Raw genomic sequence first — 12028 nt, forward strand, 5'->3', positions numbered from 1 at the left:
GCAGGACTCCCGCCTGACACGGTTCGACCCTCCCGCAGGCAGTGCCAGCACACTTGGCCTTCCCAGAAGAGGGCCGCCATCATGGGCTTGGACCTTCCAGCTGGACTGCAGTGGGGTGGGGCGTGGCCTCGCCTTTGTGGTCTTTGGGTCACTTGAATTCCTGCCTCTCGCTCATTTTCCTTTGGCATTTGCAAATTTGTCCCCGTGGCGCCTGGAGCTGACCACTGGCTGCCACCTGTGTCCTGCCTTGAGCCAAGCTCCAGCCGGCGCCCGCGAGCAGGTAGGGATGCTGGTGGCTTCTTACACCTGGGAGTTTCTTTGTAGGCTCAGAGCTCTTTGTTCCTTTTTAAAAATCTGATTTGAAGGCCAGGTACAGTGGCTCACGCCTGTAATCCCAGCACTTTGGGAGGCCGAGGTGGGCGTATCACCAGTGGTTAGGTGTTGGAGACCAGCCTGGGCAACACAGGCTGGGGCAACTCCCTTCCCTAATAAAAGTTCAAAACGAACCCTTAAAGTTTAAAAAGTGAGACAGGGTATTTGAAGGAGGCAGGTCTGAAGGAAATGCTTGAAATTATCCTCTCTGTCCCTGTGCCCCCAGGTCATTTAGTTCTATTGTTATTCAACATACCTTTTGACACACGCTAGGAGCGCAGGACTCCCAGCAATATAAAGCGTGGTAATCGATGGACACTGCCCCTAGCAGCCAGCCAGGGGCAGGACTTAAGCCCTAGCCAGCCGCAGCCTGTCCCCCACCGCTGCCAGCCTGAAACTGGGTTGGTTACAGCTGCCAGCCTGAAATTGGATTGGTTATTTGCTTACTAGAACATTTTTGTCACATGACTGTGTATTCTAAAACAAGATGTTGCTTTTGTTTTTGAGAGAGTCTCCTTGTGTTGTCCAGGCTGGAGTGCAGTGGTGCAATCTCGGCTCACTGCAAGCACTGCCTCGCAGGTTCACACCATTCTCCTGCCTCAGCCTCCCAAGTAGCTGGGACTGCAGGCGCCCACTACCACGCCCAGCTCATTTTTTACATTTTTAGTAGAGACGGGGTTTCACCGTGTTAGCCAGGATGGTCTCCATCTCCTGACCTCGTGATCCGCCCGCCTCGGCCTCCCAAAGTGCTGGGATTACAGGCATGAGCCCACCGCGCCCGGCCTCTTGGGGTTTCTTTTTTTTTTTTTTTTTTACTTGTTTGGTTTTACAGCAATGGCACCATGTTTCTGTCACCCTAGGGTTGATTTTTGGTGTTTCTAAGACACCTCTGGACCACTGCACGTGGCTGAGGTGGGCTTCGCACTGGCTGTATCTTCCATTGGACACCCACACATCAGTTTATTTATGCATTCTCTTGTCCACAGACCTTGGGATCATCAGACATTCTTGAATGCTCCCGAGCCCAGGAGCCAGTGTTTCTGAGCTTTCCCGGAGCAGCAGTGGGGCTGCCGGGCCCTAGGGGGAGCAAACGGTCCTCGTTTCTGAGCTGCGAGGCTCTGCCAGAGAATAAGCCATTTCCCCGGTGCACTCCTGGGCCTCGAAGGTATTTGGGGCTGCGGGGGATTGATTTGTGCCGAGCCCACAGTGTAGGAGACGCCTGGGCAGCCTTGCAGGTTGCTCCGATGGTTCTCCGGGCTGAGATGCTTGTGTCTCTCGGGCGAGACGTCTGCTCTGGTCTTCTGTTCCTATTTTGACTCCATTTTCCTCGTGGAGTTTTCAGTCCAGCGTCCCTAGCCACGGGCCCTTTGTCTCTCACGTGTGCAGGTGACTCAGGGTGACTAAGATCTTCTGTAATTCCTTCTAAAATGTTTTGCCGCTTTGCTGCCCACGTTTCCATCCTTAGTCTCCGAGGGACCGAGTGTGTGTGTGGTGGGAAGCGGGGTCAGTCCCCGCCTGGACCACTGTGACAGAACCCCACAGACAGGATGACTTAACACACGACAGGAACTTATTTTCTCAAGTTCTGGAGGCGTGGGGTCCCCATCTCCAAATACAGCCACATTGGGAGCTAGGGCTCCCCACGTGAATTTAGGGGACACTTCAGTTTGTCCCGGTGGAAACTGGGGACGCCGGGCTGTGTGTTGTGTTCTGTGGGAGAGTTTGTTCAGCCTGCTGGGGGCTCCCTGATGAGTCCTGGCGTCTGCTAGGACGTCACTCTCTTTACTGATTGAACTTGAAGGGTGTCCAGTTGGCGCATTTTCAGGGTTTCCCAGGCGCACTGGGCGTGGGTCCCTTGTGTCCTTGCTCTAGCCAGCTTCCATCCGTCCCTGGGCTCCGCCCCTCAGCTATGTGTCCGTCGCTCAGCTCCGCCCCCCAGCTGTGTGTCCGTCCCTTGGCTCCACCTCCCAGCTGTGCATCCGCCCCTCGGTTCTGCCCACAGCTGCTTGTCCATCCCTCGGCTCCAACCCCTCGACTGTGCTTCCGTCCCTCGGCTCCGCCCTCCAGCTGCGCGCCCGCCCCTTGGCTCCGCCCCCCAGCTGTGCATCCCTTCCTGGGCTCTGTCCGTGGCTGTGCGTCCATTCCCTCGACTCCGCCCCCGGCTGTGCGTCCATCCCTCGGCTCCGCCCCACAGCTGTGCGTCCAGCCTTTAGCTCAGCCCGCAGTTGTCCGTCTGTCCCTCGTCTCTGCCATCAGTTGCTCGTCTGTCCCTCGGTTCCGCCCCCTTGGCTGTGCGTCCGGCCCTCAGCTCCACCCCCAGCTGCGCGTCCGTTCCTCAGCTCCATCCCCACAGCTGTGCGTCCTTCTCTCAGCTCCACCCCCAGCTGTGCGTCCGTCCCTCAGCTCCGCCCTCCAGCTGCGCGCCCGCCTCTTGGCACCGCCCCCAGCTGTGCATCCGTCCTTCGGTTCCCCCAAACCCCGTGTGTCCATCTCTCGACTCCGCCCCCCGGCTGTGCGCCTATTCCTTGGCTCCGCCCCCATCTGTGCGTGCGCCTCTCGGCTCCGCCCCCCGCTGTGCGTCCTTTCCCTAGACTCTGCCCCCTCCCCGGCTGTGCGCAGATTTTTCGGCTCCACCCTCGGCTGTGCGTCCGTCCCTCGGCTCCGCCCCCGGCTGTGCGTCCGTCCCTCGGCTCCGCCCCCGGCTGTGCGTCCGTCCCTCGGCTCCGCCCCTGGCTGTGTGTCCGTCCCTCGACTCGCCACGGGCCCACCTTAACAAGCAGCGCGCCGCTGTCTCGGTATCCCACGGTGCCTCCGTCTCCTCCGGTTCACACGCTTCTCTTTTTCTCTTCAGAGAGGGTTGTTGGGCGGGCAGAGCGCCCCCCGAAGGGAAAAGTCAGGCCTGCGGACTCCTGGAGCCAGGACCAGCTGTGGGCTGGTTAGGGCAGGATGCGCCCTGTCGTCGTGGGCAGAGCCACGTGGGCGCTCACCCGACCTCCTCAGGGCTGAGGGGCGCAGGGGCCGAAAGTGTGGCCGTCCCCGGGGGTCTGCGCCTTTTGTGGAGCCCAGGTCTGGCGCCCAGGTGGGTGGAATGCGGAGGGAGCACAGGGTGCACGGCCCCAGCCTGGCCTCGGGCTTGCTGGCAGTCGCGTCTGTGGCCGAAGGGGCCTTTGGTGTCACCAGGCCTCTGTCAAACCCCATACCGTGCCCCAGGGTACTGGGATGCTGAGCCTTCTTGGGGCGCTGGGGGGGCTGAACCACCCGCCGCCGTGAGGCCTGTTTCACCTGCGCTCCTGGAGGACCGCTGTCGTCTTGGTCTCGCACTGAATATTTAAAGGAAGAGAAGCAGGTTTTACCATCCGTGTGGCCTGATTTCAGCAGTTTCCAGCCAGAGCTAGTCATTTGCCTGTTTTAAAAACATTCCGTTACAATTTCCACTTCAGTATATTCGTGGCACTTTCATTTGGTTCATGAAAGTCGCTTTTATGATAGAATTTTATAAAAGCACAAAGCTTCCCGTTGTACCTTACGTTTCCAAAGATTGTGTTTACACACACATCCGTTTCAAAGCGTTTTGGAGAAGCAAAGCGAGACACGGTTTTGAAGAAGGACAAGACCCGCCGTCTGGTTACAGGCTTGGTGCTGGCACTTTTCATAAGAGGCACAGTCCACATGGGCTGGACTGTCAAATGCATGTTATAAAGATGATGTTTTTGGTAACTTCGAATGGAAATGGGGGCACGGTTGGTTTGGCTCTCCTGCCTTGAGATTTATTAGGTTAAAGGAAACTCGACTGGAGAGCCCTGGGCCTCGCGCCGCTTGTGTCTGGCGAGTTCCTGAGGTGAAGTCAGTGACGCTCTGCATCTTAGCCTGGCTCAGGCTCCAGTGTGGCGTCCGCTCTCCTTCCTCTGACAGTCATGTGTAAATATTGAGGCCCATTTGAACTGTCCCTGTGTGGAAAAAATCCTGTTTTTCACGGGGCTGCCTGGGGAGGAGAGGGTGGAAAGGAAAACAGGCGGGGGCAAACAGCCCAGCCTGCCAGGCCTGGGGCGACTTCACCGTTCCACTGTCAGCCAGCGGCCGTCCAGTGGTGGATCTTGTCTGCCCTGCGAGGACACCTGGCTCCATCCTCACCTGGGCCGCTGTCTCCAGCTGCCAAGGCCGTGACACCATGAGGATCATGTGAGGAGGGGCAGAGAGCGGCCACCGGGAGGCTGTCATTCCAGCCCTACCTTCCCTGCCTGGGAGGACGCTGCAGCCACCACCACCTGGAGGAGAGTGGCCTGTCGCAGCTGCACCCTGCGTGGACTCGTGGCTGCCACTCTGTTTCTTTACGCCTTTTTCCTGTCCTTTCCAGAATCCATCTACCGCCGGGGAGCCAGAAGATGGAGGAAGCTGTACCGTGCCAACGGCCATCTCTTCCAAGCCAAGCGCTTTAACAGGGTGAGTGGCCCCCTCGGGACTAGTCCCTCAAGGGGCCCTTTGTTACTTTTAAAAGCAAAGAGAGAGGAGGGAAGGCACGTCCTGCGGAGCCCAGGCTCGGCTCTTTTTGGCGCCCGAGGGCAGGGTCACAGAAATGCTTTCACTGGTGCGGGGATGAGGCTTTGACTAGGGCTGTCTGAGGCGGGAAGTGCCCTCCGGGCCTTTCCCTGTGTGGTGGCTGCCCAGTGAATGCTGTGTGTGTCTGCCTGGCTGCGTGACTTTTATCAAGGCTCAGGGTTCGCTGGCCTGAGGCCCCAGCCTGCCTGCATCCAGAGTGGAGCGGCCGCATTCCGCATGCGGTGCCAGGGTGTGTGTTTTTAGCTGCACACAGTGTTCCTATTGGCTGCAAGAGTCTCCGTGAACCCCGGAAGCTCCTTCAGCCCCATCCCTACTTGGATCTCTGTCTTTCCAACGTCCACCCATGGGGGGGCCCTTTCCAGAGGACACTTAGCTTTACTTCCCTTGTTTCTCTTTGTGGTGCTTTTCTAATTCTCACAAAATGGGTGATTCGGATGCTTTTGTAATTGTTGTATTTCACAGTGGAAGGGGAGGTGTCTGGGGTGCCGTGGTGGCCCTGGAGTTTGTCCCACACAGGGAGTGTCTTGGGGGTGGGTAGAAGCATACAGGGCCTGTCCCCACTGCGGGCCTCCACACAGAGCCCCTGACGGCCTGTCACATGCTATTGCCTGGCCAGCCCCGTGCTTCTTGCAGTCTGTCCCCATGACAGGTGGCCTCCAGCAGCCATCTCCAGCATGATGGGACACCCAAGGCCACTCCGTGCTGGTTCAGTCCCAGCCCCTCTGCTCTCTCTGCCTCTGTACCACCCTCTCTGTACCTCGGTTCCCTCCCTGTAAAGCCAGTACGATGACTGCACAGTGGCAGGGGGTTCCTGGACGTGTGTCACTGCGAGAGAGCTGCGTGGAGGCTGCCTCGTCATCAGGAGCAGTGGCCCTGGAGCTACCTTTGCATTCCACACCCACCTGCCACGTGGCCTCACGTGTCAACCTCTGCTGGACGTCCGGCTCCTCCATCTCCTGGAGCGACCTCAGGTCACCTGCCCCTCCTTCTACTCCTGTGGTCTGCTCTCTAGACCATCAAGAAGTTCTGTGCATGTCAGCCACTCCTCCCGCCCCCGCGTGTGCTCAGTCCGTCATGTGGCAAGAATGGGTCTGGACTCCCATTCCTCGTGGGGCTGACACAGGTGGGGATGCAGGACAAGCTCCTGAGTGACTGAAGAGAGGGGTGTGGAGGGAACTAGGCTCCAGGAGATCAGTAGGCCGGTGCTAGGAAGACCTGGACGTTGCCTGGAGATCCCAGAGGACTTCCTGGAGGAGGAGGCATTTGTTCATACTCCCTGGGAGGTCAGTGCAGAGATGCCACGAGCACCGAGGATGTGGCAGGCACGGGAGACTCCAGCCAGTGTCTGGGAGACCCTGAGGACGAGGTTGGGGACACCAGGACATGGGGAGCCTAGGCGGCTGTGGGCTGTGTGCTTAGGGCAGGTGGGTGTGAATGAATAGGCAGTTTGGCCTGGGCTGGGACTCAGGAAAGTGTGGCTGGAGGTGGCCACACTGGGGTCATCTGTGGAGTATGGTGCCAGGGAGGGTTGCAGCACAGAGATCCTGTCCACACCCCAGCCCACCCTGGCCGCCTTCTCTGAGGACACACGATGTGAGCCTTCTGGGGCTGCAGAACGGGGCACCACTAACCTGTGGCTTAAACCACAGAAACTCACTCTCCCGCAGTCTGGGGCTGGAAGTCCAAAACGAAGGTGTCTTCATGAGTCAGGGTTCTCCAGAGGGATGGAACCAATAGGATGCATGTACATGAAAGGGAGTTGATTCCCAATTGGTCTCGGGCTCACAAGGCGAAGTCTTACAATAGGCCGGCTGCAGGCTGGGCAAGAAAGAAGCCAGTAGTGGCTCAGTCCGAGTCCAAAAGCCTCAAAAGCAGGGAAGCCGACAGTGCAGACTTCAGCCTGTGGCCAGAGGCTCCAGAGCCACCAGCAAACCACTAATAATTCCCAGAGTCTAAAGGCCAAAGAACCTGGAATCTGATGTCCAAGGGCAGGACAACTGGCAGGAAGCGTCCAGCATGGGAGAAAGATGAAAGCCAGAAGACCCGGGAAAACTGCTTCTCCCACCCGCTTCTGCCTGCTTCGCCCCAGCCACACTGGCAGCCAGTTGGATGCCGCCCACCCACATTGAGAGTGGGTGTTGCCCTCCCCTCCACTGACTCAAATGCCAGTCTCCTGGCAGCACCCTCATAGACACACCCAGAAGCAATACTTCACCAGTTCTCCAGGCATCCTTCAATCCAGTCAAGTTGGCGCCTACAAGTTGGTACCCATTACAGTGCCGCAGGGTCGCGCCCTCCTTCTCCCGCAGCCGCTGGTAGCTGTGGGCAGCCTTGTTCCTGGGTTCACAGAAGAACTACTCACCTCTGCTTCCGTCTCCACATGGCCTCTTCTCTCATTCTGCATGACGGATTAGCCCAGAGTGAACCCACTCACCCGGCGACATGGGCCGGGGCTCCAGGCAGCACAGGGTGCTGGCCTCTCACCGTGCAGCTTTTAGAAGAAAAGTCCATTTTGCTGATAGCAGGTGCAGACCATAAGCGACCCTCCCCTCCCCACCACCAGTGAGCAACAGCTTTTCCTTTCCTTCCTGCGGACACTGGAGGAACGGGTGGCAGGGTGACCCACTACAGCTCCACTCTGCCGTGGAAGTGCAGCCCTCCTGGGCATGTGAACGAGCCAGTTTCACAAACAGAGGCCAAGGCAAGAGTGGCCCAAAAGCCTGCAACTCGATTGCTCAGGGAGGGCAGCTGGCCTGCAGTTCACCCTGTCCAATTCCCACCTAATTGTGCCCAGGCTCTGATCTCGCCGTCTGCTCGTAACATTCTCTGCCCAGACCTCAGAGCCGCTCCATGTAGCGCCCACTTCATGTTAATTGCAGGACCACTCAGATCACCTCCACTGTCACTTAAAAGGGGCATTTCAGGAGGGAAGCACTTGGTTTTGTGTGAATCAGTAAGACTTAAAGGGGAACAAGCACCAGGAGAAGAGACTTTTCTGTCCTCTTTGTTGGTGAACCAAGGATGAAAGAGTGGGCATCAGAAGAGAGACTTCTCCGTCCTCTTTGTTGGTGAACCAAGGATGAAAGAGTGGGCATCAGTCGCTCAGGACTGGGCTCCCTGCCTGGGTCTTTATGTGCACTTGAAATGACTGCCCTTGGACTTTGAGAAGGAAGCATTCAGTGGGGGAACCAAAGGGAGAGAGCCAGCAAGGTTCTGAAGAAGAAGGTGAGGAGGGGCTGCCTCCCCTGTGAAGGACAGTTTGGGGTGGGGGGACAGGGAAGCCCACTCAATGGGTCAGAACTGCTGGGTCAGAGCTGGCCCTGGGCCCCGCAGGACTGAGCACTTCCTGTAGAGGAGGAGGGAACGGATCCTGCAGTAAATCCCGAGGAGGCGATTGGTTAATTATCAGCCCAGGAACTGGGGGTGAGGTGGGTAGGAATCCAGCCTGCTTGCTCCCGTCACAGTAAATTGCAGGTGGATTGAGGTTAAAAAAAATCACAGGGCCTGGCGCAGTGGCTCACGCCTGTAATCCCAGCACCTGGGGAGGCCGAGATGGGTGGATTACTTGAGGCCAGGAGTTCGAGATCCATCTGGCCAACATGGTGAAACCCCATCTCTACTAAAAATACAAAAATTAGCTGGGCATGGTGGCGCATGCCTGTAATTCCAGCTACTTGGAAGTCTGAGGCAGGAGAATTGCTTGAACCCAGGAGGCGGGGATTGCGGTGAGCCAAGATTTTGCCACTGGGCGACAGAGTGAGACTGCTTCTCAAATAAATGAAAAAAAGAAACCTAGAAGCTGTGTAGATATCTGGAGAAAAACCAGGCAGTGAGGACCAGAGGGTCTTTAGACTCAGCCACACAGATTGATTTTTTTAGTTTCCAGATTAAATGCAAAAAACATATAGGAAAAGGGTTTGTAGCACATAAAACCCAGAAGAGATCCAGACAACTCACACTTAGGATTAGAGAGCTCCTACACAAAGGCTTTTGGTAAATGCTGGGACCCAGAAACAGAACGGGTGTGAGTGGTTGAGGAAGTAAGACTGTAATTGTTTAGAGATGAGGACAGCATGACCTCCACAAGTGATCAGGGGAACACAAGACATTTTCTCTGTCAACATCGAAGGTGTTAAAAGTAATTAAAGTCGGCCGGGCGTGGTGGCTCACGCCTGTAATCCCAGCACTCTGGGAGGCTGAGGCCGGTGGATCACGAGGTCAGCAGTTCAAGACCAGCCTTGGCCAGGCGCAGTGGCTCAAGCCTGTAATCCCAGCACTTTGGGAGGCCGAGATGGGCGGATCACGAGGTCAGGAGATCGAGACCATGCTGGCTAACACGGTGAAACCCCGTCTCTACTAAACAATACAAAAAACTAGCCGGGCGAGGTGGCGGGTGCCTGTAGTCCCAGCTACTCGGGAGGCTGAGGCAGGAGAATGGCGTAAACCCAGGAGGCGGAGCTTGCAGTGATTTGAGATCCGGCTACTGCACTCCAGCCTGGGCGACAGAGCAAGACTCCGTCTCAAAAAAAAAAAAAAAAAAAAAGACCAGCCTGGCCAAGTTGGTGAAACCCCATCTCTACTAAAAATACAAAAAAATTAGCTGGGCATTGGGGTGGGTTCTTGTAATCCTAGCTACTCGGGAGGCTGAGGCAGAGAATTGCTTGAACCCGGGAAGCAGAAGTTGCAGTGAGCCGAGATTGCACCACTGCACTCCAGCCTGGGCGACAGAGCAGGACTCCACCTCAAAACAACAAAAAACAAAAACAAAACAACAAAAAAGTAATTAAAGCCCAGGGTTGCTGTCATGGGGTCTGCCAACCCTGGAGATGTGGGGCAGACACGGACCCTACTGTCTGGAAATCACGCAGGAAATACGCAGCGATGTTCTCATCCTGCCTCTCTTCAAAAGAAATCACCCGTCATTCGGAGGTTTGTGTATGGAGAAGATCAGCTCAGCATTATTTTTACAAGCAAGAGTGGGAATCGTGTCTGGAGTTTGCCACTCCCTTTGCTGTGAACAACCCACTCTATCATGTGGAGTATAAACCATGGCAGGCCACGTCTCTGAGTGGTGGCTGCTGGAGAGCCCTCTGCTGGTGGCACACAGGGCACGAGAGCCACAGGGACAGCTGGGTGGACAGCCCAAGACTTTGGCCTTTATCATGAGTGGACAGAGGAGTGACCACTTGGGTCCCTGGAGAAGAGGCTATAGAGTGAGGGTGGGGAAGGGATATCAGAAGATGCCACCCAGGAGCAGCAGTGCCTGTCAGGTTTGGTCCAAGCAGTGCCCCCAGGTGACTGGCAGAGGCCAACGCAATTCCCCTTCAAGCCAGCCTCAAAGAATTCCCGCTGATAAATGAATCAGGCATTTGAGCTCGCAATCGAAAACCACAAAACACGGTGGGAAGCAGGATATCCTGAGCCCAAGCTGGTAAAAGCCCAAACAGGGGCTCCAACCATCAGAATAGGTAAGGGTCCAAAACATGAAAATGGGTCATTGAAAATACGAGCAGGAGACCGGGCGTGATGGCTCACACATGTAATCCCAGCACTTTGGGAGGCCGAGGCAGGCGGATTGCCTGAGGTCAGGAGTTCGAGACCAGCCTGGTCAACATAGTGAAAGCCCATCTCATCTAAAAATACAACAAAATTTAGCCGGGCATAGTGGTGGGTGCCTGCAATCCCAGCTATTGGGGAGGCTGAGGCAGGGGAATAGCTTGAACCAGGGACCTGGAGGTTTCAGTGAGCCAGGATCATGCCACTGTACTGCAGCCTGGGCAACAGATCAAGACTCCGTCTGAAAAAAAAAGAAAAAGAAAAGAAAATATGAGCAGGGAGGCCTGGTGCGGTAGCTCATGCCTGTAATCCCAGCACTTTGGGAGGCCAGAGTGGGCAGATCACCTGAGGTCAGGAGTTCGAGACCAGCCTGGCCAACTTTGTGAAACTTTGTCTCTACTAAAAATAAAAAATTAGGCAGACGTGGTGGCAGGCACCTACAATCCCAGCTACTCAGGAGACTGAGACAGGAGAATCACTTGAACCTGGGAGGCAGAGCCTGCCTCCTTTGACTCCAGGGTCCACACATTCAGCAGCCAAAGCACCTCCTTTAACTCCAGGGTCCACACATCCAATGGGCACCAACTGGGGCAAAACTCCCGGTGCCGGCGTTAAGCTAGCTTGGCCCCGAGTCAGAGGTCTCGGGTGGGATGCCCCCTCCCACCCATCCCTCCTTCGGATAGAGCCCACGGGCCTGGTTTGGCTCTGTCACAGCCAGGCTGATGTAGGTAGCATGTGCAGAGGATGCGGAGTCAGCTCCTTTTTCCTGTTACGGAAGTTGAAAGCGATGATGCCCGTGTGTTTTCTTACCTGATGCCCGCTGTGTGCTGGGCACTGTCCTAGGTGCTGGTTATCTGTCCCCACCCAAACAAGCGGGCTGTGGGCGGGGGAAGGGTCCCCGGGCCCTGGCGTCCCAAGCAGGCTCTTTCTGATGAGCAGGAGAGTCCCGTAGGGGGTGTGAGCCCCGTTAGCTCAGCTGCACCTGGTGCCCACACGTGCTGAGGGTCCCGTTTCCTCACGTGAATTCAGTTCATGCCGTCCACAGTACACTGTATTTCCTCTTCACTCGGTGTGAGGTGAGACTCTGTAATAGGAAGGAAATTTGTGAAAAATGGTAAAAGAGGAAAAAGCATATGAAAGGGTTATGTCTGGAAAGAATCTAAACTGGAGACTCTGGGCACGCGGTGACAGTGTAGATGATTTGCTCCCAGGAACCCTTCGGGCACTTGGTCAAGGCAGAAAATGTCCAAGCAGGTCCCGGCAACATTCATAGTTATGCCTTTCGTAACATTTAAACGTTCGTGAAAACGTTGCCAAACAAACTGATAATTACCATCATTTTCGAATTGTTCAGAACCATGAAGAATAAAGAAGGATCATTTAAAATCTTGAAAAATACTGAGCAAAGAATACTAAGATAATTGCAGGCTGTGGTGTAGCAGTTCGAGATGTTTGTGGTCCGAGTTCGCCTTCTCTGGGGCTGTCGGGAGGAGGTTCTGTTTGAATGAAGAGCAGGCAGGGGGTGCCCTACACTCTGCTCAGC

General features: G+C 56.0%; 1 protein-coding gene across 1 annotated transcript in view; it reads left to right on the forward strand.

Annotated features, from left to right (window-relative positions):
* The window catches only part of PRKCZ (protein kinase C zeta), a 142871-nt gene that overhangs the window by 79572 nt on the left and 51271 nt on the right, over window positions 1-12028 (forward strand). Inside the window, exon 5 of the mRNA XM_031663699.1 lies at window positions 4727-4812. Within this exon, the coding sequence (XP_031519559.1) occupies window positions 4727-4812 (86 nt within the window). The remainder of the gene's footprint in view (window positions 1-4726; window positions 4813-12028) is intronic.

This window comes from Papio anubis, chromosome 1 (assembly GCF_008728515.1).
Source record: "Papio anubis isolate 15944 chromosome 1, Panubis1.0, whole genome shotgun sequence".
In the NCBI taxonomy this organism is placed as follows: Eukaryota; Metazoa; Chordata; class Mammalia; order Primates; family Cercopithecidae; genus Papio; species Papio anubis.